The following is a 27289-nucleotide window of genomic DNA, read 5'->3' as shown; positions in this document are numbered from 1 at the left end:
CTGTGGGCGGGGCCTCCAGGACCCAGGGGGCGTAAGAGCCGGTGGCTGTGAGAGAGGACCCTGGGTTCCTGGAGTTTTTCCAGCGGCTGCACGGGCAGAGGTGCTTTGGGGAGCCAGGCGGAGGGTGAAAAGGAAGACCAGGTGGGGACTGTGCCCACAGGGCAGTGGGACTTCGACAGGCCACCATCGGTCACGTTTTTTGTTTCCTTTTCAAGTTAGAAGCTGTGGTCATCATACGGAAGGGACCAGGAAGGAAGCCAGGAGTGGGTCCTTGGGAGGGTCTGGGTGTGGGGTGGGGGGACGCTGACTCATGCTGGGGCTGAGTGCGGTGGCCCTGACGGGCCTGGTCCCTCTGGAACGGGCCTCAGCGGTGCAGGAACGGGAGAGCTGGCGCAAGCAGCCAGCCCCACAGTGATGGCGGGGCCCTCGGGCTCCCTGGGGACCTCGGGGAGAAGACGAGTGTCCTCAGAGGTCTGAAGCCACCTCCATGCCTCAGAAGACAGTAGGACCCTTGAGGTGTGCACCCAGGGGTCACGTATGAGAGGAGCTGAAGCCCCAGTGCCTTCAAACCGAATCTTCCTCACTCCAGGTGGGGACTCCCTGCCCCTTCTGGTCTCCCCCTGACCTCAGAATGTTCCAGTTCTACCTTCTCAGGGGCCCTCAGCAACTCCCCAACACTCTCTCTGGAACCTGGAAGCTCCTCCCTCAGTTCCAGCCACCCCCTTGGCCCTGTGGCCCACTCCGGTGGGCCTGGATGCAAGGCCGAGTGGACAGAGAAGGTGTCTGCTCAGCAGAGGCCGAGCTGGAGAACGGGGTGGGGGAGCGGGACTGGGAGAGGGGAGTTGGGAGCAGAAGGGACCAGAAGGGGCTAGAGGGCAGGGTGAGGGGGGTCAGTGGGAGTGGGGGTTCAGGGTGAGCAGGGGCAGGGGAAGGGCCGGGGCTGTGTCTGGTGGGAAGGGTGTGGGAACACAGACGGGGGGGAGGGGCCAGGGCTGGGAGCGCCACGCGGGCCCGAGCGAGCCCCCAGCAGCCACGGGGGCCCCATGCTGTGTCCCAGAGTCCGTGCTGTCCTGCTCACTTGCATGGGGACAGCATGGAGAAGGCGCTCTTCACTGAGAGGGTTGCTGTTTCCATTTGGGCCGATGACAGACCAGACTCAACCTGGGTGGGCCGCACGTCCGTCTCTCCACGCTTTCCTGGGGTCCAGGGGTCGGTGGGACGCCTGGGGCCCCTCATACAGCCGGAAGTGGGTGCTGCTCTGCACAGTCCAACGGTTGTTTTCTGGGGTGCAGGCGCCGGGCCATCTGCCCCACTGCTGGTGGCCCTCAGCGCCTGGTCTCAAACTCGATACCCACCGTTCTGGTCCACTGTCAGAGTAACGCGCAAAGTTGTGATTTGCAGAAAATCGTACATGTTTACCTTTGAAGTAAATGGTCACCTCATGCTGGTAAAAGATTCTCCTTGCCATATCCATCCTACACCCACCAAAGTCCTAGGAAAACACCTGCACTGCCGCCCTTTCTGTCTACAGCCACGCTTTCCTGCCACGTCACGACCTCCGGTGGCCTTTCCTTAACTCTATTCCCAAGGCCTTAGTCGGTTCACTTATCTGTTACAATCTGACACATTTAAAACAGGTGAGGCCTGCTAACACTCACAGGTGAGCTACAAGCTATTCACACTCAGGATGGTGAGCACAGGGTGTCCTGACCTTCCAAAAGAGGAGGGGAGATCGCCCGACATAGAGGGGGAGGAAGGGAGGGAGGGTGAGACAAGACCACCTCAGGCCTTGTGTGGGGGGCAGAGGCCCCCTGAAACTCCCCCGGAAGAGACACACCCAGGTGACCTGCAGGTCTGGGAAGTGGGAAACCCTACCTGCGGTTAAAGGGCCTTAGGCCCTGAGCTGAGGGAGGGAGTCGGACCCTCTTCACGGTCAGGTGCAAGAGAGGGACCTCCTGACATGCGGGTAGCAGAGATAAAAAGGAAATCTCGGGACACAAATGGTTGAGACCTGACTGTGTTCACCCAGGGAACAAAAGTCAGGTGGGAAGGAAAGGAGAGGGTGCAGGTCCAGACCCGAGTGGTGTCGGTGGCTTATCCTGCCGCACAGGCTGTGGGGTGAGGCCCCGTCACCCTCTGGGAAATGGAGATGAGATGTCCTGGCCCCGCGTGGGAGAGACTATTCCTTCTGGCCCGCAGGGCGATGCTCCCGGAGAGGAAACAGCGTGGCAGCCCCTCACAGTGAGGTGTGCGAGGTGGGGCCTCTGGACGACCCTTGGAGCGGCGAGATGTCCGAACCCTCAGCCAGGAGAGTGGGGGTGGCGGGCACTGCGGTGGGGAAGCCGGACCTTGGGCTGCTCCAAGAAGGGAGATGCGACCCCTGATCCCTCGGAAGAAGGGGTGACCGTCAGGGATGAGTCCCCCTGACACCAGGTAGAGGACACCCTGGGTTGGGACCCTCCGGAAGGGTGCAGTAGACCCCCCTCCACTCCAGCGGGGGCAACGAGCTTTCTCGACCCTCAGGGAGGGAAACAAGACCACCCAACAGCCAGGAAGGGGAGCGAAAAGGTTCAGTCGGGGAGGTGACATGAGAGCCTCAGATGTAGGTCCGGGAGGCTGTGCGGGGCTCAGGGACAGCAGGTGGCAGCTCAAACACGCGGGAGGAAGCCTTGCCCCCTGGGGAAGGGGGACTTCCCGGCAGCAGTGGGCAGGCAGGGGTGACCTCTGTCAGGCCAGTATCGCAGGTGAGCTCTCAGAGCCCCCACGAAGGTGAGACGGGACCCACGAGCGACCTCTCGGTTCTCAGGGAGAGGTGTGCCCCTCGGGGTGGGCCTTTGGCCCTGAGAGGGAAGGGAAGAGGCTCACATTCAGGGACAGGAGACGGTCGCAGGCTGGCACTCAGGGAAGACACACGAGACCCACGGGGCGTTCAGAGGAAGGAGTGTGACCCCGAGTGACCTGCGAGGAGAACGTGCGACGTCCAGTTAGAGAAGGGGCTCCGACAGAGGCCGAGGGCCGTCTCACAGCCTGAATGGAAGCCTTCTGTGCAGGACAGGAGCTCCCGACCCCGGGACGGGCGAGGGGCCCGTGACGCTCCGACCTGCGGCCGGACTTGACTCCTGTGGGGCAGGCGACGCCGTCTGACGCCCCGGAATCGGAGGGGGACGCTTGTTGTTCTCGGTGTCTCCTGACAGTCAGCAGGAAGGACACGTCGTGATGTTCAGGGACAGGCGATGGAGACTCCTGACCACTGCAGGTGCAGAGAGGAGCCCCGAGCGCACACCGGCAGAAAGCAGGAGCCCTGTGACACCTGGGGGGACTCTGGAAGGTGACTTCGCAGCCCTCAGCTGGGGAGAGTCCATACGGCTCTGCAGTGGGCTGGCCACACACTCCGGGGACAGGGGACGGAACCGCGGCTTGCAGTGCTCAGGCCACTGTGCTGAGCCGACTCTCTCCACCTGCTGTCGTGGAGGAGCCGAACTGCCAGGTTTGACTTGGGGCAGAGCCTTTGGTGACAGTTTGAGGGGTGGGCAGACCCTGAACTTCCACAGAGCTACACCCTCAGGTGAGGTGGGACCAGACTGGAGACAGGGACGCAGAGGCTGGCTGGGTCTGGGGACCGAAGGTGGGACTGCCCAAGAGATCAGCCCAGGGGAGCAGGGTGACCTAGCAGAGCCGGCTCCCACAGGCCTGACTGCGGGGGTGGGGGCACGTGGCCCTGCTGATTGGCCAGGACACCCCGGAGCTTTGTGAGGTCAGCGGGCTTCCGGCCCGGGGCAGGACGATGGCGGAGATGCTGCCAACTGCCGCTCTGCTGGTCTTGGCAGCGTCTGCGGTCGCCAGAGATAACAGCACGTGTGAGTAAGTGTCCGAGGCCTCGGCGGAGGCAGGGAGCCCTTCTAAGCGCAGACCCGCTGCCTCCGTCCAGAGCCGGAGGGAAAGACAGGGCGGGGCCTTAGAAGTCCCGTGGGTCTCACAGCTCCTGGGACCCACACCCCCAAGTCAGACCCTCTTGGTCCCAGCAGCCTCAGCCCAAGGACGCCTGGGGCCCCGCCGTCCACCTGTCCTGAGGCAGACCCTCAGCTCCGGAGATGCGGGCGGTGGGCAGATCTGTGTGCCCTGCCCTCACCCCCAACTCTGGACGCTCAGGAGGCGCTGTCTTCCCACAGACAGGACGCGCCCACCGTGGTGACCCTATGGGGCCCTGGGCATCGTCCTGCAGCAGGTCCAGGGCCTTCGGACCCCTTAGGCCCCCACAGACTCCAGGGTACCCCACAATGCCTCTCACCTGTGACACAGCTCCCAGAACCTCCTCAACTGCCCCCTCAGCGCCCCCACAGACTCCCGGGTCCAGGGGCCCCTGCACCGGCCCGAGATCCTTCTATCTGCGTCACCGTGGGGGCCAGCCCTGCGCCCAAGACTGAAAACGCACGCTGGGCGACCCTGCTCTTCACGTTGCCTCTCCCCGCCCAGGGGTCCCGCACTTCTCAGGCCCACACCCTTCTCCCAGCTGCCTGTGGCCCCTCTTCCCCGCGTGTGATGACACCCACAGGGCCCTGGACGTCGTACCTCCCCCACGTCCTGGAGGCTGTGGCTTCCTCGCCGCCCCACAGCATGGCTCAGGCTCCAGGCTGCCCTCGAGTTCCCAGATCTCCGCCACGTCACCAACCCCGCCACCCTACCCTCCGCAGAGGCGCAAGGACAGGCTGTGCCTGCTCCCGGTCTGACCCGTGACCGCGGTCTCTCCTCAGTGGCCCCTGTGGGCTAAAGTACCGGCAAGGGACCACACGCATCGTCGGAGGCCAGGCTGCCTCGCGCGGGGCCTGGCCCTGGATGGTCAGCCTGCAGGCCTTCACCTACCAGGACAGCCGGCGCTACCACGCCTGCGGGGGCTCCCTGCTGAACGCCCAGTGGGTGCTCACCGCCGCTCACTGCTTCAGGCTCAAAAAGTACGTGTGGGGGCGTGCGGAGGGGGTCTTCCGAAGGCCTCCGGGCAGAGCCATTCCCCCGGGGTCTCTGCCGAGTGTCCCTGGGGCTCTGGGCCTGGCGGTGGTGACACTGAGTGTGCAGACCCTGCCCGGGGGAGGCTCTGAGGGTCCCGTCCACAGCGGGTGCACAGGGAGGACGGCCTGGCTCCCCCTGTGCCCACAGAAAGGCCCATGATTGGAGACTGGTTTTCGGAGCAAGGGAAATTGAGTTCGGCAGCAACCAGCCAGTGAAGCCGCCTCTGCAGGAGAGGTTTGTTGAGAAAATCATCCTTCACGAGAGCTACTCGCCCATCCTGGAGGCCAACGACATCGCTCTCGTGAAGATCACCCCTCCCGTGGTCTGCGGCACCCTGGTGGGGCCAGGCTGCCTGCCCCAGTTCACGGCAGGCCCACCCCGAGTGTCCCAGTCCTGCTGGGTGATCGGCTGGGGATTCCTCAGGGAGAACGGTGAGCACAGGAGCCACTCCCAGGGGCCATCGAGGGTCGTGCCCGGGGTGGACATCGAGGTGGAATGGGAGGAGTGGCGGAGCAGCTGTTCTCACACGGTGCCCGGGGAAGCTCCCATCACAGCCTGTCTCCAGCTGGAGAAGCCGCAGGTGGGAGCCGAGGGCCGGGCCACAGCCGCACCTGGTGAGGGCGGTGGGGCAGGCACTGGGTGACCCGGCGTTCGGAGAGTGGGGTCGAGGCCGTCTGTCCCGGGGCCTGGAGCCCAGGTGCTGCACCGGAATTGGGAGAAAAGCTCAGGCAGCGTTTCGTAGCCGGAGGCCAGTGCTTTCCCCACCAGTGAGAGGCAGGGCCAGAGCCCGGCGCTGCTGTCCCCACCCCTGGCCGTCCCGGCCCCCACATGCACCCCCCTCATCGCTGCCGCTCGGGGTGTGTCTGGACCGGCAGGGGCGTCACAGGGGCAGCAGGGTCTGGCAGCGGGGCAGGACTGCACCGCGGTGGCCTCTGAGTTGTCTGTCACCCGGTCACGTCAGGGAAGTGAGGGTGTGAGCGACACTGACTTAGTTCTCAGCATCTCTTGTTGCTTCAACAGCAGAAAATTTAGGCTTTCGAATCAAAGGCAGTTCAGCCACGTGGGGTTTTACACGCCACCTGTCTTGGTAACTCCCCAAACCAGCCCTTTCAGGGTTCCTCCCTGACTTGTCCTCCCCTCCCTGATGCTTGTGCCCAGTTTCTGGCAGGGCTGCCACTTGGTCCCCCAGGAGGGCGGCTCTGCAGGCGCCGGGCTCTCTCTGACTGTGGCTGCCCCACAACCTGCCTCCCGGCCGAGCACCCGTCCATGGCTGGCTGCTGCTGTCTGAGGCTCTGCCATGGGCACAGTCGTGCCTGTGTTCTGGGACCCCCCACCCCACTGGGCTTGCCCTGCTCTGCCCTCCCTCACTCCCCACCCGGCCACATCCAGCATCGGGGTTCTGGGAGTCTGATGACAGGGCTCCCGTCTGTCGACCCCCCCGCAGCCCGCCTCACCCGCACCTCACTGTCGCTACTGTGGGCTCGAGAGGAGTGCAGGCTCCCAGCTACACCCCGAGCCTCCCGTGAGACCTCTTTTGTTCCAGAACCCCTTTCAGCTTAAAGGGGCTTCTGTCATTTTTGACACTCACATTTCCCTCACCCACACCCCCACCTCGAAGGCCAAGTCTTAAAGGGATCTCAGGCTCTGAGTCCTGGGGCCGTCCCGGCCTTCCCTCCCACCCGCTGCCTGGTGCCTGCCCTCCCCGTTTGTTGCGAGGCTGAGCTCACAAGTTTGTCGCTTAAAACAGGCCTTGGGGTTGAGAACGCCCGTCCCTGTTTGAGGGCACCTGGCTCTTAACAGCAAGGCCCAGGCTTCATCAGCTTGGTGACTCACAGGCCCCACTGGTGGTCGGCACCTCCTTGTCACCCCACCTGCAGGGCAGGGCACACACATACTGTCACTGCCGCCCCTCACAGGGTGGGAGGGGACTGAAGTCACCGGAAGCCAGCCATGCCTCCTGCTGTGTGCCTGGCCCTGCCTCCGGATCATCCCCAGCTCATTCCAGCCCCGCCCCCACCAGGCCCGACCGGCCCTCTGCACGGCAGGCGGTGCCCAAAGCCACCTCCAAGGCTGTGGGGCCAGAACAGCGGCTGCTGTCAGGGCCCCTCCAACTGTGGGACCACGTGACCCAGAGGACACAGCTGCATCGGCTGTGGGGCCGTCTCCGCCAGACGCAGTGCACCCTGCTCAGGGTCGCCCTGGCCAGGCCCCCCTTTGTCCCCAGGCCCAGAGAGAGAGTGTCTGGGGTGGAAGGAAGCCCTGACCTGGCCTGAGAGCTGTGCCTCCGTGTTCAGACCTGCTCAGGACAGATGAAGGACTCGCCCGCCCAACCCAGGGCCTGTCCAGAGAGGCGGAGGAGTCCTGGCGGGGAGAGCGGGGAGGGCGCCTTCCAGCCAGACCCTGGGCTTGGTCCTGGAAAGGAACTCCGGGGTCTGAACCACGCCACACCACAGCCTCCTTGACCTTGGTGAGGGGAGCCCCAGCCCCCTGGCAGGGGGCAAGGAGGTCGCAGGGTGGCTTCCAGGACTAAGGTGACATCTGTGTGGCTCATCGTGCCCGTCCGCTTACACCTGCTGATCTTACCAGCAGCCTCCATGAGCCACCAGCCACCACTCACACACAGCCCTCCCCCACCGCCCCTCGGTCCCTCGTCCGGGCTCTTCCTCTGTCCGTCCTCCCTGTCCCTCGTCTGCGTGGGCAAGGACAGGCCAGGGCCTCGGGCTCTCCTGGCTCTTAGGTTTGAACAGAGCATTATGGACAATGAGGGTTCAGGGGAGGGAGGAGGCAGGGCTTTCCCAGACACGGGGCGCGTCTCCCGTGACCACTGACCGCCGAGTCGCCTGTTGTAGCCCAACAGATGTCGCCCGTGCTGCAGGAGGCCATCGTGAACATCCTCGACCTCAGCCTGTGCAACTCGACCCTGTGGTACCAAGGCCGCGTGCACTCCACCAACGTGTGTGCAGGGTTCCCCGAGGGCTATGTGGACACCTGCCAGGTAACAGTCCCCAGGTGCTGGGCCCCTGCGGACCCCACTCCCTTGGGTCCCTTGGCTCCACACGCTCCAGCGCCCTGCCCTGGTGACCCTTTTCCCGGTCCCATGTCTACAGTCACAATGAACATGGGGGTCATGGAGTCACAATGACCCCCACCAGCTGCCCCTACCAAGGGCCAGTCACCACGTGCAGCGCCCCCTCACCCAACACAGAGACCACATCACCCAGGCTCCGCCCCGAGCCTTCACCTCCACGTGTACACACGTGCTCGTGTGGCCTGTGAAGCCACACGCCGGGATGCGTGGGCACCTCGTCCCTCCTCACCGCAAGGGAACCCGGGCCTGTCGCACTGTCCCATCCCCGCTGGCCCTTCACCACAACCCCCTTGGTCCCCGGAGCAGGGACAGTGGCTCAGCACGGTGTGCGTCCTCCTGGCAGGGGGACAGTGGCGGGCCTCTCATGTGCAAAAGAAGCACTAAAGACCCCTACGTGATCGTCGGAATCACGAGCTGGGGGGTGGGCTGTGCCCGAGCGAAGCGCCCTGGAATCTACACGGCCACCTGGCCCTATCTGAACTGGATTGCTTCCACGATCGGGTCCAAGGCCTTGGAGACGCTTCAGCCGAGTGCCCCTCCCCCTCCCAGTGCGGCCACAGCCGCCGGCACAGTCTCCTACACCCGCCCCTCTGCCCGCCCTCCTTGGTACTTCCTGTACCCTTCTTCCTACCGACCACCTGCATCCCAACCCCGGCCCTCAGCACAAGTCCCATCCCCACCCCCGCCTTCACCCCCACCCCCACGCCCTCCACCTCCACCCCCACCTCCTCCACCTCCCCCACCTCCTCCACCCCCATCTCCCACTAAACCTCCCGAAGCCCCTTCTTTCGCCAAACGACTGCAGCAGCTCATAGAGACCCTGAAGGGGAAGACCCTTTCTAGCGGAAGAAGCAGTGATAACGCGGAGGTCGTAGGCTTCCCGGAGCTGGCCTCGCTGTCAACCGGCCCAGGGAACCCATCACACCTGAGAGGGAAAGAAAAAGATGAGATGAATAAATAAGTATTTCTGTAATGAGGTGTTTTCCGGACTTCTTATCTGCCCCCACAACTCGACCCAAACCCACATCGGCTCTGCCTCCCTCCCTCCCCCACCTACAGGCGGCCCGCTGCCCAAGGCACAGCCTACAGGATGTCAGTCCTGTGTTTAAACGCTGATTTCTGAAACGAACAAGTTGACCTGGGCATGTGGGCCAAGTCTGGCCTTCACTTCCCACGGAGGCTCTGCCCCTGAAATTGGTGGGGTGGCTCCGAGGCAGCTCCTGAGGGGGCGCCCGGCTGGGCGGGAGGGGTGTGGGGCCCGTCCATGGGGACACGCCGTCCTGTGGTGTGGAGAGAGGACGCACAAGAGGACTGTGTGTGGAGGGCAGGGTCCCGGGGTGGCCAAGCAGTGCACCTCGACCGCAGGGCACAAGGTCACGCGTGGCTCTAGGGGCGGGTTGAACACCGTCTGTCCGAGCCCTTTTCTGGCCTGTGGTTTAACCCTGTTACTTCCTGGATTCAAGCCAACTAGAAAAACTATTTGCCAAGGCTTTCCAGGAATTACAGTGGCGTGCTTCTGGGTGCCCGCGAGCTTCTAATGGTTCCCTTACCCTCTGGGAGCCCTTATTTTAAGATCTTCCATGGCGAGGAGCAGAACCCAGTGTGAGCTGGTTCAGTGAGAAGGGCAAACTGTGTGCCCTGAGGTGTCACATGGGCGCGGGAGGAAGGGCCAGCAGCAGACGCCAAACGGCACCGGGCCTGCCGTGTTTGCCAAGTGGCTGGCCCACCCGCACGCAGGCCATTTGCAGGTTCCGGGGAAACAGACCCCGATGGTCCCAGGCCCGAGCCCCACCCTGGCCAGGGCAGAAACAGGACGTTCCTGTGGAGTAACCCCTCGTGGAAGAAAGAAAACTCCCGGACCCTGGCTGAGCAGCTACTGCAGGCGGCAGCCACGCTCCCTGCCCAGGAAGCTGACGGCTGGTGCCGAGTGGGAGGCGGCCCCAGCAGGACAGTGCGGTGAAGGAGCAGGAGCCCCGGGCGGGCAAGGGAGGCCGAGGGGCCAGCGCCTCTCTGCCTCGGGCTGGGACATAGTGTGAGGAGGACTCACCGTCTGCCCAGGCTCTCGCCCTCAGGAGCCCCGTGCAGAGCGTCCAGAGCAGAGCTGACATCTGCAAATGCTCAGACATGAGGCTGCGGGGGAGATGCTGCCGGACAGCCTTAGGCTTACAGGCAAGGGACACTGTGGTGTGATTTTGGTAACCCACTGTGACCACTGAGGTGCTTGGGCCACACAGGAGGGCTCGCACATTTGTCCGAAAGGCCTGTAGCTCTGTGTACGGTAGTGACATTTGCTTAAAGGGAAAAAAAAATTGTATCTGCCTTGGCTAGGAGCTGGCACTGCTGAGACTGGAGCCAGCCTGATTTTTCATTTCCTTGCCTTTGGGCTGTCTCCTCTAAAGCTGGTTTCTTAATGTCTCCACCAGGGACACAATCCTCATACCCTGGGGCTTGACACTAGTCACCCTCTCAATACTGAGTGAAACCCAGTGCGCTGGTCACAGGGCAGACAGAAGCCACATGGTCCAAAGAGCAGAAACAGTGATGGCAGCAGCTCAGAACCTGCCTGGCCCTCGCTGGCCATTCGTGAGCCAGAGCTGGGGCCTGCCTGTGGGGGCCCTTCTTCAGCCCTCCCGCCCACACACTCCCTAGCCCTAGGCAACCCCAGATTTGCTTTCCCTCACTGAGGATTGGTTTGCATTTCTAACAAGGAAAGGGGAGTCGTACAGCCAGTGGCCTTGTCCTGTCCGGCCCCATTCAGTCCGCACAGGCGCCCGAGACCCTGGTGTGGCAGTGTCAGTGTTGGTTCCTTTGTGTCGCTGGCTGTCACACGCTGTGCCTGGGCCACACTTGTGTTTCTGTTCGGCTGTTGCTGGATATTTGCTTGTTTCCGTTTGGTAGAGCAGCTGTGTGCATTCCTTTTATTTTTTCAAAGATTTTTAAAATTTATTTTTAGAAAGAGGGGAAGGGAGGGAGAAAGAGAGGGAGAGAAACATCCACGTGTGGTTGCCTCTTGCGCGCCCCACACTGGGGACCTGGCCTGCAACCCAGGCACGTGTCCTGGTTGGAAATTGGACGGACAACCTTCAGTTCACAGGCCGGCACTCAGTCCACTGTGCCACGTCAGCCAGGGCTCATTCTTTTATTTTTGTTTTTAAATCCTTAGCTGTTTTAGGATTTATAGACTGTTTAGGAGAAAATGTTTACAGATTTGGGAAAGAGAAGAAGTGGGGTGGGTGGGGGAGAGAGAGAGAGAGGGAGGGAGAGGAACATGGATCAGCTGCCTCTCGTGCACTCGAACCCACAACCTCTTGCCGTACATGACAACGCTCCAACCAGTGGAGCCGGCTGGCCAGGGAGCTGTGAGCATGTTGCACAAGTCTTTGCAGCACAAAGGCTTTCGTAAGTCTTGGCTAAGTACCTGCATGCGGAATGGCTGGATCATATGGTAGGTATGTGTTTAGCATGAAAAAAACTGCCCTTTCCCCCCCCCCCCCCCCCCCAAAGAGGCTGCAGTGGGCTCCGTCCCCAGCAGCTTGCAGGCCAGTCCCAGTCCCACAAGCCCCTCACCAGCTCTCGGTGTGGTCGGCGCCTTGCGTTTGAGCTGTGCTGACAGGTGAGGGGTTACGTCTTCTTTCTGGGATTTCACCGTGAACCGAGTGGTTCATGAACAGGGTTAAAGCATTCTGAATGACTGCAGTGAAGATTCCTACCAGTGAGGTAAGAGGACAATCACTTTTGATGCTAACGAAAAGGGGAGGGCACATAGGGAAACAGGGAGGTAGAGAAAAAAACACCTAAAATTAAATGTACCCAAGTGGAACTTGGATTTTTTCAAGCATTACTAGCGTTGATGGAAAACATCTGAAAGCAACACCAACAGCAGCAGTCCAAGGGCAACTTCACCGTCAGACTCCACCTGATGTCTTTGTTGATTCAATTCCAGGAGCAACCTGCTTAAGAAATGGCAGGTCTGTTTCCTATATAAAGCTATCCAGCCCTGGCTGGTGTGGCTCAGTGGACTGAGTGCCGGCCTGTGAACCAAAGGGTCATGGGTTTGATTCCTAGTCAGGGTGCAGGCCTGGGTTGCGGGCCAGGTCCCCAGTGGGGGTGCCTGAGAGGCACCCACCACACACTGATGTTTCTCCCCCTCTCTTACTCCTTCCCTTCTCTAAAATAAATAAATAAATAAATTTTAAAAAAGATATGCCAAAGTACCCAGTCTCTCAGAACCTCTTTGAGGTTATTGCATCCAAATAACAATGTATTTAAAACAAAATCCTCAAGATTTGTTGGTGGCGAGATTGGAGGGAGCAGATTCCACCTTCCCCTACTCGCGGGAGAAAAACCTGGCCGACCCCTGTGGAGAAACAAAGCAGACAGCCAAGGGTACCCCAGCATGTATGAAGGTAGAAGACCAGAAACTGTAGAGGACATTGGAAAACCAGAGGGTAAGGAGAGCGCTTCAGGACAGTAAGGTCCCTGGGACCAGCTCGGGGGCCAGAGGGGCTGCAGGGCCGGTTGGCCACAGGGTCTTGGGAGAGAGCCAGGTCAACAGCTCCCTCCCCGGCCAAACAAGGTTTGGGCAGCGCGGGGAGGGACCTGGTTGCTTGAAGCTGCAGAGAAGGGAGTGAGGACTAAGCGGCAAACACACGGGGGCTGTGACCACCCACAGAGCCTGTGGACACCGGCTGGGGAGAGTGGAGAGCTGAGGCGAGCTTCTACGAGCCTTGCACTGCAGCCAACAGGCAGAAACAGCCTGAACCCCCACCCGCAGCGGGGGTGGGGTGGGGGGGGTTACACAGACTGATGTGTTTAAATGCACCGGGTCGTTCTTCAGTGGTGCAAAGGGGTGAGGTACGTGATAGACGAACACATCTCGAAAACATGAGGCTAAGTGAAGAAAGACAGACACAAAATGTGAGCTGTGGTGTTACTCCACTGATACACAATGTCCAGAGTCCGAATGCAGACTTGTACCTGCCAGGGGCTGAAGGGAGAAACCGCTTAATGAGCAAGGGGTTTTCCTTTCAAGTCACGGAAATGTGTTTTATTTATTTCTTATAATTTATAGAGAGGGGAGGGGAGGGAAAGGTACACTGATATGTGATCGATACCATCAGTTGCCTTTCGAGCAGCTCCTACCGGGGACGTGGCCTGCAACCTGGGCACGTGCCCTGACTGGGAAGCAAATTCACAACATTGCAGTTTGCAGGCTGGTGCTCCATCCACTGAGCCACACCAGCCAGGGCTAGAAATGGTTTAGAACTAGGGGGAATAGTTGCTCAACATTGGAACTATATATATGGCATTGTATTGGTTACTTTAAAAGTTAATTTTGTTACATAAATCCCACTTCAAGAGTCAGGGGTGACGTTCCTTGTGTGGGTCAAGCAAGGGCGGGATGAACTCTAAGAAGCAGGTAAATCTGAGCAGCATCAGGGTGGTGGCCGTGGCCGCCACCCTGCCCAGCACTTGCCTACAGTTGCTCTGTGCTGAGGGACGGCTCATTGCCGCCCTGGTCCTGGCCACCCTGCTGAGATTTGCCTGGGGAGGGTGTGTGGACCAGAACTGCCTTCTCAGGCCCTGCCTCAAGGGGTCCTGAAGCGAGATGGTTCTGTGAAACCAACACTGAGGGTGAACGACGGGGTGTTGTTAGACCTCGGTAAGGCCGATACATTAAAAAGTACCACCCTGGCTGGTGTACCATCCTGGCTGGTGTACCATCCTGGCTGGTGTACCATCCTGGCTGGCTTGAGCGTGGGCCTGGAAACCAAACAACTGTGGTTTGATTCCCAGTCAGGGCACATACCTGGGTTACAGGCCAGTTCCCAGCAGGGGATGTGTGAGAGGCAACCATACATTGATGCTTCTCTACCTCTCTCCTTCCCTTCCCCTCTAAAAATAAATAAAACCTTTTTTTAAAAAAAAGTACCTGTTATTTCAGTAACCCTGAGTGGGACTTTTTAGGTTTTGGGTTTTTTTTTTTTCTGTGTGTGTGTGTGGCTTTTAAAAGCCCACCTCAATAGGGTAACACATTCTTGAAAATCCCTGGTCAGGTTTAATTTCTAAAATTGAAATTGTAAGCCAATCGTGAGTTGACCTGGGCGGCCCGGACGCCCCCTCCCTCCCTCCCTCCCTCATGTGGTTGAGGTTCTTGTGTGCGTTTGCCCAGTGACATCTAGACGCATAAGACACACACGTGTGCTCAATGTTTACGTAATTCAACCTTTACTGTGAGCAAGAACACAGGAAATAAACACAAAGGAGATGACCTACAGAACGATCGGTAAAACCCACGAGTGAGCCGCAGGTGGTGGGAGACGTGGGCTGGACGGCGGGCTTGCTGCAGCGCCCACACCGCCACTCGGGCTCCGAGGGAGCGCCTCCCACTGGGGTTTTCGACGACGTTCTCCTTGCAGAGTCTCTCATCCAAAATGGCACGCACGCCTCCCGGAGGCTGCTCTGGCCCTCGATGTTTTCCAGCAAAGACGTTTGTGAAGCAAGTACGGCACACCTGCCACCTGCTCACTGGATTTTGATGGCACCCCTGTGCCTGTGACCTTGGCCAGGCACCGATGTTCTGGCCGTACCCAGAGGGGCTCCTGAAACCCCTGTGGCAAGAACAGCTCTCTGCTCAAACCCAGCGTTTAAAAAGGTTGGCTGGGAGACTGGAAGTGAAAAAGGATGACGCCCCCACTTTCTGCAGCGATGGGAATGGGCAGTCAGGGATAGAAGTCACGCCCTCGGTGGCCACGCAACAAAGAGGCCCTGAGGTCAGTTCTGGGAGACAAAACAGCGGCCCGAGTCTCCTTTCATCTGAGACACACACCCAGCACGCTCCCTGAGCCCCTCTCGAGTGACCCTGGGGAGAGGCAGCAGTCCCTCATCCTGCCTCGGGCCTGGGGCGGACCTCTTCCCTGTGTCCAGGGTGCTTGCTGGGGCTGGCCCCTCTCGGCCTGAAGTACAGGAGGGGCTCACGGTGGAAAGGCTGGTGTCCCGGGCAGGCTGGGGGGCTGCCGGAGGGTGGGAGGGACCTCCTTCTGGGCCTCAGGAGGGGGCCGGGCTCTCGGGGCAGCCAAGCTGCTCTTGCTCTTGGCCGGGCCTGTGCTCCTCCTCCTCTGGCTCCAAATCAATGTTCTGTGGACAAGGCTGCTGGTGAGGCCTGGCCCTGTACCTGCCCACATGCAGTGACATCTCCCTGTGCGAGGCGTCCCCCGAAGGCGCTGTCTGCTGGAGCCGCTGCACTGGCTTGTGCTGCACACCCTGCTACAAGGAGCCACTCCTGGGTCCTACCTGACACTGGGCCTGACTTACCTCGAGCTCCTGCAAAACCTCATCCATGAAGTCCCGGGAATTCTGCTTATAAGACACAGCCAATCGAATCGCATCATTGAAGAGCTGGGGGAGGTGGGGGAGAAAGGAAACCTCGGCCGTGGGTGCCAGGGACCTGGGCCCCGCCGGTCTCGGACCCACTGGCACCACCCTCGGTCCACAGGGCACTGCAGCCCTCAGTGCACCTGCTTCCCATCTCGGCCTCCATGCACGGTCCACAGGCCCACCAGCCCCTCTGCAAGTAGTTACAGGGCCCCGCCTGTCACAGGCCCCACCGCCGCCCCAGGGCCCCACCCCCTGTAGTCAGCCATGCGCTGCCCCGTGTGTCCCCACCTCGCCCAGCTGCCATTACCTTGACCACGTTGGTGCCGTCCGCAGCCGAGACAAAGTACAGGGGCAGGGAGAACTTCCTGGCAAAGCTGAAGCTTTTTTGGGTCATCTTTATGTCCGCTGCAGAGAGGAGGTAGGACACCAGACAGTCATCAACAGAAAGAGAGGGGCTGGCGGGCCGGGTCACGGCCCCTTTCCAGAGAGCGGGGTGTTTACTGGGAGGGAGGTGACAGCGTGCAGAGGCAGGGAGGGCCCCACCGTCGATTTTATTGGCCACCAGGACACAAGGGATCTCCGGCCTGAAGTCCCGAAGCTCTGCGTACCAGGTACCCAGATTCCTGTAGGTCACCTTCCTCTGCACGTCGAACACCTGCAGTGAGCAGAGGCAGGCAGCTCAGGGGAGTCGAGGTCCCTGCATGTGGCCCAGGTGACTCGCCCCAGAGAGGCGGGTGTGGGAGCGCAGACTGGGCGCTGCTCTGAGGGGCGGCAGCCACCTCGACCACAGGGGCGGCACCTGTGTCCACCCTCCCTGTGGACGCCTCCCAGGACCTCCAGGCCCAAGAGTGGTTTCAAAGTCTTCATTTCTTTCTTCTTACCTGGTCACCCAATTTTATTTACCTATTTTAACAAGGTGTATCATCTTACTAGTCAATAATTTGTTATAAATTGTAAACGTTTTTCCTTAGTCTACTATTTTCATTGCATAAACTGTTTTAAAGTTCCCTTCAGTTACTATTTACTTTTAAATTCTAAGTTTTTGTGTAACCTTTTATTCAGTTTGTATTTTAAACTTATTTTTTAAAAAGATTTTATTTTCTAGACAGAAGGGAGAAGGGAGAGAAACATCAATGTGTCGTTGCCTCTCACGCATCCCCCACTGGAGACCTGGCCTGAAACCCAGGCATGTGCCCTGACTGGGAATCAAACCCGTGACCCTTTGATTCACAGGCTGGCACTCAGCCCACTGAGCCACACCAGCCAGGGCTGTATATTAAACTTAATAAAAATAATTTTTATGACTTATAAAAAATTGCAACTTACAATTTTATTTACTCGTTGAAACTTGCAGTTTTTACCTGTTTTAAAATGTCCTCAGAGCCCCGGCACCTTGAGTCGCTGCTGCAGGGACCCCTGAATCCCCCCCCAGCAGTTCCTCAAGGCCCACCGCCTGCTCTGGAATCAACTCATAAGGTGCAGACCACCTTGCTCAACAGTGCATTGCCACCTGCTGTCCCTTCTCGATCACCCAGCCCTCTGTGGGAACAGGTGGCGGGCAGCAGCCAGCTCATCCGGGCCACAGGAGGTCCCCTAGGCCCAGTGCCAACAAATGAGCAGGCGGTCTTTAACTCCTAATAGACTTCTTATAAAGCATTCTTGTAACAAAACTTCTGGTATCTGCTCCCCACCGGGCTGCCCCCTGTGATCACCACCCAACAGCCACCCTGTGCCCAAGCCTGGTGTACCGAGCCCCCTCTGCTTGTGCTGGGGGTTGTCCCTGTTGGGGTGTCAGGGGGAAGGTGGAACCCCAGCTCCCTCTGGGGCTATTAGAGTCCCTCCCACGTGGTCATCAGAGGCGAGTGCCAGGCAGCAGGTGGGAGCACCCCCAGCCTCAGCAGAGGGTCCAAGAGGAGCCCCTGGGGATGTGTCAGAGGCAGGAGGGCTCACTCCCCGAGGGAAGGGTGTGAGCCAAAAGCCCCGGAGGCCAGTACAGAACTGACCCTGGATGGCCGGGACCTCTCCCGGCTCTCACATCTCTGATGCTGTGACTTCTGGCATGACGCTGCCCTCACTGCCTCACCCTGGCACCCTCTTTGGTTTTGTTCCCTTACACGGACTAGTTAAAATTTTGGAAGATTTCAAGGGCTTTTGTTATTCAGGGATAGTAGGGCCTGAGGACAGACCCCAGGAGTTCAGGGGCACACCCTAAAGGACACAGGTTGACACAAATCTTCTCCCCTGTCCTGGCTCTTCCCACGGCAGAGTTGTGTCCTGCTGTGGCACCGTTCCCTGGCCATCAGCGCCCTGCAGAAGGCCGTGTTCTGGACAGAAAGTGAAGGCTGGGAGGGAGAGGAAGTGGCTGGCTGGGGAAGGAGAGTCCTCTCAGCCCTAGCCTCTGCCCCACGGTGAGAGCACCAGGTGGAGGACATGGGGGGCCTTGGGAGCCCCCTCAGCACTGCTGGGCCCGTTCCCCCCAGACCTCAGGCCAGACTTGCCCTGAGCCTCTGCCCACCTCCCAGCTGGGCTCGTACCATGATGCAGGCGTGGGCCTTGTGGTAGTAGGAGGCGTGCATGCTCTGGAACCGCTCTTGGCCTGCTGTGTCCCAAAAATCTGCAACGTGAACACAGCTGGAGGGCAGAGACGCCGTGTACCTCGACGCCAGTCCCTGTGCAGAGGCACAGGGGCATAGAGACCCCACAGTGTGCAGGTGTGTACTGTCAGGACCCGAGCAGCCTGCATGTGCCCCACAGGCCTGTGCACCACTGTGTGCACATGGGCGGGTGAGGGGAGACATGGGCCAGGGGGACGGAGAATGCAGCACGAAGCCCAAGGAGAAGGCAGGTGCCCCCCCGCTCCCTCCCACATGATGCAGGGCTCTCCAGTGCCAAAACCAGGCCGAGGTCCCTGTGGGGTAACTGCAGATGGCGGCCACGGCCGGGTGATACGTGAGGCCTGGCCGGGGGCAGGGCTGTCATTTTACCGACGGTCGGAACCCTTTGGGGAAGAAGGTACTGAGACCGCGCTGCTCTTTCTGCGCACCGGCTAGGTCGGAACCCCAGGGCGGAGCACAGGAACGAGCCCCATGCTGCCTCCCCCACCAAGCCTCCAGGCCTCCAGGCCCTCAGCCTCCTCCCTCCCACCCTTGTCCCCCGCCTGAGCATCAGAGGAACCAGCCTTGTCGCTCACCCACAAGCACCGTCCTGCCGTCCACTGTGGCCGTGTGCTTGTACAGGGTCAGGGCATAGGTGGACAGCTGCTGGGGCCGACTGCCGCCAGGTTAAGGAGTGAGGATGCACAAGGGAAGGAAGGAGGGGCAGAATCGGCCCTCTCTCCTTTTCTTTTCGGCATTAGTTAGATTTTAAAGTGAAAGGATGCTGGGTCAGGGGATCAGCCTCATGTGTCCCTGGCACCAGCTCAATGAAAGGCGAGGCTGGACACAGCTGGCGGTGTGCCCAGCCACCTAGGTCCGGGGGACCCTGAAGCAGAATTTCAGACTGGCTGTCATAAACGACATCATGTGCTTGGAAACAGCAACTTGAGCGATACGGGTGCCCCGGGAAGGAAGGCTGCACAGGCCGGCGGTGGACCAGCTGGGACCTGTCTTTTGTCTAGGTGTGAGCCCCACGAGAACACCGGGGACAACCCTACCCGATGCTGCCAGACGCTGGGTGGGGGACCCTGTGAAGCTGGGACACGTAGGTAGGTGAAGGGAGACCTGATGGGAGGGGCGGCCAGACACACTCCAACTGCCCTCCGCTCTCAGGGGCTCACCTGGGCAGCTTGGGAAACCGCCCCCGTGCCTAGCAGGTCTCTCTCCAAGCCCGCAGCGCAGGACTACTTGTGGGTGGAGGGGGGCTGATAGCTTGTGTTTTATGAAGCTCATTCCCACCAGAGAATTTCCAAGTACTAGGGGGCCTGAGCTTTGTGGTCAGAGAGGTTAAGTGATCTGTACACAACTCCAGGTGTCTGACCAATACCACAGCCACTCTAACACCCTCCGGATGTAAAGCAAAGCCAAGGATGAGTGAGCGCTGAACACCCAGCATTGAGCACGTGTGGTGCCATGTGGGTTGGGGGAAAGCCAGTGGAATGAAGCCAGTGCATTCTGCCCACCCCCATCTTGGACCCTGGGGCGCAGGGTCGACCTTGGGTGGGCGGGCCAGAAGGCGCAGGACAAGAGCGCGTCAGTCCTTGAAGGATACAATCCATCCATGAGAAACCTCTCCATGAGTCTGTAAGGAGACCATGCAGGGTGGTCAGATGCAGCCCCCAAGTCCCCCAGCTTACGTCCCCTGTGCCCCCCAATTCCCTCCACAGCCACACAGGACGCCCCCTTCCTGACTGCCCTGGAGGTCCCCCGCAGCCTGTCATCAGCACCAACTGAAGAAAGAAAGGGCCATCATCTGAGCTCTGCTGTGAGTCTGCACTGGAGACCACGGGAGCCATGGTGAACTCCACAGACCTAAGGCAGTTTGTGTGACCAGCTGACCCTGATCCCGCCCGAGTGAGCAAGTCAGTGCCATTAGGCCCTTCCCTACCCCTGAGCCGGGGGCTCACCATGACCGATTCTCAAAGCACACAGCTCACAGCTGCGAGTGTGAGCACCACGGTGCGGGGCCGAGGTCCATGCCGGCCACCCCTGACCTGCACGTGGGGCCGGGCCCGCAGCCTGAAGGCTGACCCCCAGCTTTGTGTAGGTCTTTCCAGGCCAGGTCAGATGTCATCTGAGCACTGTGACCTTACCCAGCACCAAGCTCCCTGTCACCGTGTGCTCGATCGCCGCCCTGCAGGCGACGCCCGCTGCAACAGCAGTCTTTCCCTCACCGACTCTCTCAGGTAGAGGGGATGCTCATGAAAGCAGGATTGGAATATTTCATGTATTGCTGCATCCCAGGGCCTAGGTCAAAAACGCGTGGACTGTAACCACCATCCAAACAACACGGAAAAACCGGCATCCACACCTCCATCCCCACGAGCAAAGGCTGAGTGACGGGCCTAGACTTCCTCACTTCTGAGACTGTGACGAGGCTTCCAAATACAGCCCCAAGCCGGTGGGTGTCCAACAAGGCCAAGTGGGGAGCAGACTTCTCACCCCATAGCATCAGCTAAGACCACAGCAGTCAGGGGTGGTGCGCATGTGTGGTATGTGGCCTCTCAGTGAAATAACATGAAGTTCAGAAGTCCAAGTTCCAGCAGAAAACCATTCCTCATACCGAGAACCAGGAAATCCTCTAACAGGATACAATGTCCCAGCTGGTGTGGCTCAGTGGACTGAGTGCCAGCCTGTGAACCGATAGGTTGCTGGTTCGATTCCTAGTCAGGGCACAGGCCTGGGTTGCAGGCCAGGTCCCCAGCTAGGGGCATGCAAGAGGCAACCGGTAGATGTTTCTCTTGTACATTGATGTTTCTCTCCTCTTTCTCCCTCCCTTCCCTTCTCTCTCTCTAAAAAAAAAAAAGGTAAAATGACAACCCGCAGGCGCCACCACTGTGAGGGTTCAGATGTTAGTCATCTGACAAGGCCGCTGAAGCATAAAAATGCACCACTGGGCGAGGGCAGATGTGCTGGAGGGAAATGGAAATACACACGCTTCTTCAATGGACTATTTTTCTGCACAGAAGTAGGAGACATAAGGACCCAATGATAGGGAGAATTGATGTCATTAAAATGTCTGTATTGCCCAGAGTAATCCATAGATTCAATTCAATTCCAATGAAAATACCAATGGCATTTTTCACAGAACTAAGCCAAATAATCCTACAATTTATATGGAACCACAAAACACCCCAAATAGCCACAGCAATCTTGAGAAAGAACAAAATTGGAGGTATCACAGCACCTAATATCAAACTGTACCTTAAGGCCATTGTAACCAAAACAGTCTGGTACTGGCATAAAAATAGACACACAGACCAATGGAACAGAACAGAGAGCACAAGTAAGCCCGAGTCTACGTGGCCAATGAACCTATGACAAAGGAGGCAAGAGCACACAATGGGGTAAAGACAGTTTCTTCAGTGAATGGTGTTGGGAGAGTTGGACAGATACACACAGACAAAAACAAAAGTAGGCCACTTTCATACTCCATAACAAAAACAAACTAAAAATGGATTAAAAACTTACATGTAAAACCTAAAATCACACAGCTCCTGCAAGAAAGCAAAGGCAGCAAACTCTCTGACATTGTTCTTCCTAATTTTTTGTTTGGATGTCTCCTTGCGCAAGGGCAACGAAAGGAAAAATAAACAAATGGGACCACAGCAGACTAACCCAGAGCTGCACTGGGTGCTGGGGGTGTGAGCTCATGAAGACCGCCTGAAACCAGCAAAGCCTTAAGCAGGGGTGTCCAACCCGCAGCCCTCATGTGGCCCAACACAAAATCATCAACTTACTTGAAACATTATGAGATTTTTTTTTGTGATTACATGTCACGATGTATTTAATGTGTGGCCCAAGACAACGCTTCTTCTTCCAGTGTTGTCCAGAGACGCCCAAAGGTTGGACACCCCTGCCTTAGAGAATCATTCACAGCTACTTGAGTCCAGGGACATGTTAGTGAAAGATGAAGGCGGAATCCTACGTGGTTCTGGGAGGTCAGACCACATGAGACACCTGACAGTGGCAAGTCCACCTTCATCCTTCGACAGCAGAAATGGACATGGGTGAGCAACAGTGCCGCAGAGCCTCTGGTCCAGTCTCCACCTGGGAGTCGTCCCCCCCGGTGCATGTGGGCACCGGCATCAGTTAGGAGAACAAACCAACCTTCACTCTGAGTAGTCAGTCCTCCTTTTTACTGACTTTCCTCGGTCTCAGTGAGGCCCTCTAGGAGAAGGCATTTTGGCCACCTGTACTCAGTCTATCACTGGTTGTGCTGGTCACACCGGCCACACATTCCTCTAGGCTTTCCCACAGCCTCCGCCTTCGGTCTATCAGTTCACAACCACTTACAGGTCTCGGTTCCCTGCCCCGGACAGCTGCACCAGGGCCCACTCTGGTGCCGTCCTGGTCCCCTGCTCTCCCATCACTTTCTCAGGGCACACTGGGGTTCCCGCTGGGACTATGCTCAACGCTCCCACAAAAGCTGAGCTCCTCTGCCCCTGGAGGGCTTTCCCAATGACCCAGACCCACTGTGGGCCTAGTTCATCTTTCCTAATCTCCGAACGTACTTGGACTTGCCCACAGCGCTGTCCCCCAGGCAGATGATTTTCACATGGTCCTCCGCATCATATTTCTCCTGGTCCAACTCAAAGGGTTTGGCTGTGTCCCCCGCCATCTGCTCTTGGGTCAGGTCCAGGGAGGGGGCTTTTGTCTGTATGGACAGGGCAGAGAAGAATGGATGAGAGGGGCTCAAGGACACACTCACATCCTTCTCTAGTCAGTGCCACTGGGCTGCCACCTGCTGAACCACAGCAGAAAGCTCGTGCCCAGCAAGATTCTCTCCTGCAGTCTACTCTGTCATCTCCTTCCGCACTCAGTGCCACCGCGCCCACTGCCCTGGGTGAGGCACTACAAGCCTCCTAACGCAAGGCTTCTTTCTCACTTGTAAAAACAGGGACACACAACAGTGGCCATGTCAAATGAACGGTGTGAGATACCTTACGTCCGGCAAAAACACAAAGCTCTGGAAGCCTGAACTGTCTCCGCTGAATGGCAATGGCAGTCCCCCCACCCCTGGCCAAAGAGCCTACCCGGTCCTCCGGATTCTGCCTCCTGCCCCGCACCCCGACAAGGGCGTTCTCACACCCATTTCTGCGGTTTGTCAACCTCTTACTAGTTTCAAGTGCTGTCCTTGCTTAAGCGAAAGTGGTCCTCCACCAGGATCACTTCTCTGGGGCGGGACTCGGATGCACAACCGCCGACCAGAGCTGCGCTGGGCGCAGGCCACTCGTGAAACACAGACCCAGGAGTCCCGCACGCCCCGCCCCTCCCCTCCCCTGCGCGCGGACACCTGGGCAACAGTCCGTCTCCCCCCAGGCCGCCTCCGTCGGGGAGCTGGCTGCGCCAGGACCACTCGCGTGCGGTCGAGGACCTGAGACCCGGCTGCGGCAGCATCCCTGGGCTGTGCTCCCCACGGGGGCGCTCACCGGCCGCGTCTCCGCGACCGCGCTCCGGCAGACTCTCGGCTGCACTCAGGCAGCGGCTCCGCCTGGCTAACCCGGGGTGCCCCTGACCTCGCCTCCCGCAGCCCCCAGCAGCCAAACACAGCGCGAGGCTCGAACACCGGCAGTGGCTGCGTGCTGCTCTCCGACCCACCGGCAACTCTCACTCAACAAACGTTAGGGGGCGGCGACCAAGTCTGCGGACCGCGGCCGCGTCCGCCTTCCTCCGTCCCGGCACAGCAGCGGCTGCGTCCTCTCGGGCGGAGCTGTACGCCGCGGGCGCCGCGGGCCGCCCCGTGAACCCCGCACCTGGAGGGACCCGCCCCAGTCGGCCAGCCCCAAGGGGATCACGCAGCGGCGCACTCCGCTTCCATCGGCCGCGTCGCCGCAGCTACTACGCAACCCTGGAAGGACCCCGACGCAGGCTGCCCGGACAAAGGCCTGAAGGACCCCCGCGAGGCGCGGCTGTCTAGCGCGGTGCCGGCGGGAGGACAGCCGGGTGACCGCAGGGGCCGGCAAGCCAGGGGCTCCGAGAGGCGGGAAGCGGGCGGTGGGGGTTGCGGGCCGGGGATGAGTCAGGGGTCCCGCGCCGCAGGCCTCGTGGGGTGGCGGGACAGCGGGCCTCAGAAGTTGGGGGCGCGACCCGAGGTGAGGGCGCCGGACCCCAGGTGGGGGGGGGTGGGGCGCACAGGACTGACGATTTCTAAAGTTTGCAGTTCTCTGATGAGGTGAATTTGAGCTAATATCCGTACCTTTCGACGTTTGTTGTTACTAAGAATACGGCCACAACCGAGCCAGAATCAGCAGGGGGCCTAGCGCTCCCTGGGCCTAACCCCTGGCCCAGGTGCGCGGAGCAGGTGGGTACCAGGCCAGCAGTCCTCCCAGGGCCAAGGCTGCAGCCGAAAGCAGGGCAGAGCTGCCCTGCCGGAGTCAAGCGCCCAGTGGGCAGACAGGTGCGAGTCAAATCCTGCACTATAACGTTCCGGAGGGGGGAAACAGTATTTGAAGAGATAAGAATGAGATTTCCACCCAAAAGACATGCACTCCATGATCCCAAGCAGGAAAAGGACAGTACTCTTACACAAGCCATAATAAATGTTTTCGACTCCAAAACAAATGAGAAGACGTTAAAAACGGCAAAAGATAAAGATTATTAAACAAGCCAAACTAACACTGGCAGCCGCCTCGCTGGTGTGAACGGACACCAGGTGGCGCCGTCTCAGGCACTGAGAGGCTGTGAGTTCGGGACTCCTCGGGGCGGCGCCGGGAGGCTTGAGTGGGGACGTTCTGTTCGGACAGGTGCCCATAGTTCAGGATGCAGCCGGTCCGTGTGGCTGTGACGAACGAAGGCAGGTGAGAGCTGGGGTCAGGTTCCGCGGTGAGAGCTAAGTTGGGGTGACTGCCAGGGTTGGTTCAGGACTCGGTTTAGGTTTGGGGCTATAAGCTAGCAGTACATGAAGACAAGATATGTGGGACTAGGCTTAGGTTCAAGGTTAGAGGTTGCATTTACAGGTTACAGGTTCCGATTTCGAGGTCAAAGTGTTCTGTTTGTGGTTAGGGTCATGGAACAGGTGAATGTGAAGGCTGTGGGCTAGGTTTAGCATTACATTTTAATTTAGGGTTACAGAGTCAGAGGTAGGGGCTGGAGTTAGGGTTTGGGTTCAGCAGTTAGGGTAAGGATCACGGCAAGGCTCCAGATCGAGTTCAAGGGTCAGGGTCTGGATTATGGTCAGAACCAGAGGTTCGGAGTCAGGATCAGGTCTTAAGGGTTAGGGGTTAGAATTAGGGATTTTAGGGCTGTGTGAGGACAGATGTGTAAGGAGGGGCAGAAGCCTGCCAGAGCGGCCACTGAGGGGCTGATGTAGATGGTGAAGACCGGACAGCGTGATGGAACCCAGTGAACACATGTTGAGATGTGAGTGTCTCTGCAAGACCCCTGCCTCACGCTGGTGCCACCATGTTTGGCATCAGTGGCCGTGGTTGCTCCCAGAAGAACTTTAGTCCCAGTAATGTCTCATTTACACAAGACCCACAGCATCAGCACAGAGTGCCCTTGCTCTGTCACTCGGTTCCCACTGTCCCAAAGGGCCACACATGTCCCGCACATGAGTGCCCAGGGCAATGCACACTAGTCGGGACTTCCACAGAGGTCCATGCAGGCCCCAGTGAGGACAGCAGGGTGGCTTTGGTGTCACCATCCAGCCCCCAGGCCCACCTCAACTTCCACACCTGCCCCTGGGGTATGAAATACCATGTTTTACTGTGACCCAGCTTTCCTGGAACGGTCCCTGAGACTGAGCCCCATCCTCACACCTTGATGGATTTAAAGGGCACTAACAACTGTGGCCTGGGCCTGACTACTGTATCCTTCTGTGAAGACCAAGCCCTGCCTTCCTGCAGGGACACCTGGCCTGATGTTGTGACTGCCCAGGACCACCCATCTGCATTTGCAATGTGCAACCACCTAGTTCCAGAACCTTCTTTCCACCCTATGGGGAACCCCTACCACTCAGCTGTCACTGCCCTTTCCCTTCCCCTGAGCCCCTGGCAACAGCTAATGCACGTTGCATCTGTGTGGATCTGACCCTTCTGGTCATTTTATGTAAATGGAATCGCACACAGTGTGTCCCTCTGTGACTGCCTTCTCTCGCTGAGCATCGTGTCTTCAGGGTCCATCCTCCTTGTAGCCTGTGTCAGAGCTGCGCTCCTTGTTATGGCAGAGGAATGTTCAGTGTGTGGCTGGACCCCCTCTTGCCTGTCTGTCATCCATCAACCGACACTCAAGTTGAGCTCACCTTTGGGCTTATGGGTCATGCAGTTGTGAACATGGGTGCACAGATCTCTGCTCAAGTCTCTGTTCTCAGTTTTGTGGGGTGTGCACCCAGAAGTGGAAGTGCATGGTAACTTAATAGTTAATTTCTGATGAACCACCATGTTTTCTACAGCAGCAGCACCACTTTATATTTATGACTTCGTTTTTGACTGAATAGTATTGTATTCTAGGGAGAGAGTACGTTTTGTTTATCTACCTTTCTGCTATGTGACTAATGCATTACAAACATTCATGAACAAAGTTTGTGTGGGAAACCTGTTTTAAATTTTGGGAAGTAGATAACTGGAAATGGAATTCAGTCAAAAGGTAACTATTTTTAGCTTTTTGAAGACACGTTAAACTGTTTTACATTCCTAGAGCGTAAGAGTCAAACATCTCTGCACATACTAGTCAAAACTTATGTTCAATTTCTTAATTATATTCATCCTATTGTATGTGGAAACAAATATCTCGTTGTGACTTTAATCTTCATTTTAATAATGATTATTTCCTTGGCTGGTGTGGCTCAGTGGATTGAGTGCTGGCCTGCTGACCAAAGAGCGGTCGGTTCAATTCCCAGTCAGGGCACATGCCTGGGTTTCAGGCCACATCTCCAGTGAGGGTGCGTGAGAGGCAACCACACATTGATGTTTCTCTTTCTCTCTATCTCCCTCCCTTATACTGTCTAAAAATAAATACAATCTTTAAGAAAAAGCAAAAACAAATAACAGTGGATACTTATTATTGAGATCCACATAGTTTATGCAGACACTCCTCTTCACAAGCCTGGCACTGGGAGGACAGAAAGGTCATCCTTCCAGGACCCCCTTTGGTGAACCCACCCCAGCAGGAACAGGGTGGGTCATGCTTAGGTCTCCCTCATCCAGGAGGAGTTATGATGGTGTCC

The 27289-nt window shown here is 58.5% G+C and overlaps 2 protein-coding genes across 6 annotated transcripts; one reads left to right on the top strand and one right to left on the bottom strand.

Moving 5' to 3' along the window:
- The first annotated feature begins 3784 nt into the window (after positions 1 to 3784).
- Positions 3785 to 9053, top strand: ACR (acrosin). The gene is made up of 5 exons (XM_037160437.2): positions 3785 to 3861; positions 4752 to 4949; positions 5152 to 5435; positions 7854 to 7999; positions 8436 to 9053. Exons 1-5 carry the CDS (start codon positions 3785 to 3787, stop codon positions 9051 to 9053), a joined length of 1323 nt encoding a protein of 440 aa, XP_037016332.2.
- A 5244-nt stretch (positions 9054 to 14297) lies between these two features.
- Positions 14298 to 23973, bottom strand: RABL2B (RAB, member of RAS oncogene family like 2B). Of its 5 annotated transcripts, none has more exons than XM_037160512.2 (9): positions 23880 to 23973; positions 22638 to 22780; positions 19676 to 19705; positions 18660 to 18739; positions 18004 to 18083; positions 16013 to 16124; positions 15777 to 15874; positions 15407 to 15490; positions 14298 to 15229 (listed from the first exon to the last, which is right to left on the bottom strand). In XM_037160512.2, the coding sequence occupies exons 2-9, from the start codon at positions 22742 to 22744 to the stop codon at positions 15140 to 15142; spliced, it is 681 nt and encodes a 226-aa protein (XP_037016407.2). In that variant the 5' UTR covers positions 22745 to 22780; positions 23880 to 23973; the 3' UTR covers positions 14298 to 15139. The 5 variants fall into 5 exon arrangements, with proteins under 5 accessions (XP_037016407.2, XP_037016406.2, XP_053518033.1 ...); XM_037160511.2 differs by lacking the exon at positions 23880 to 23973 and adding an exon at positions 23725 to 23871; XM_053662058.1 differs by lacking the exon at positions 23880 to 23973 and adding an exon at positions 23738 to 23871.
- Positions 23974 to 27289: the final 3316 nt, after the last annotated feature.

This window comes from Artibeus jamaicensis, unplaced genomic scaffold, assembly GCF_021234435.1.
Source record: "Artibeus jamaicensis isolate MK-2021 breed Jamaican fruit bat unplaced genomic scaffold, CSHL_Jam_final contig_233, whole genome shotgun sequence".
Lineage (NCBI taxonomy): Eukaryota > Metazoa > Chordata > Mammalia > Chiroptera > Phyllostomidae > Artibeus > Artibeus jamaicensis.
This window is presented reverse-complemented; position numbering and strand designations above follow the sequence as displayed.

Bases quoted from the DNA above. Each gene is read 5' to 3' on its own strand.
- ACR (XM_037160437.2), top strand. From the start codon at position 3,785: ATGGCGGAGATGCTGCCAACTGCCGCTCTGCTGGTCTTGGCAGCGTCT. The intron at 5,436-7,853 runs GTGAGCACAGGA...CGCCTGTTGTAG, and splicing joins GGGATTCCTCAGGGAGAACG to CCCAACAGATGTCGCCCGTG. The intron at 8,000-8,435 runs GTAACAGTCCCC...TCCTCCTGGCAG, and splicing joins GCTATGTGGACACCTGCCAG to GGGGACAGTGGCGGGCCTCT.
- RABL2B (XM_037160512.2), bottom strand. From the start codon at position 22,744: ATGGCGGGGGACACAGCCAAACCCTTTGAGTTGGACCAGGAGAAATAT. The intron at 18,740-19,675 runs GTATCCTTCAAG...ACCTGGCGGCAG, and splicing joins AGGTTTCTCATGGATGGATT to TCGGCCCCAGCAGCTGTCCA. The intron at 18,084-18,659 runs GTGAGCGACAAG...TTCACGTTGCAG, and splicing joins CGGCAGGACGGTGCTTGTGG to ATTTTTGGGACACAGCAGGC.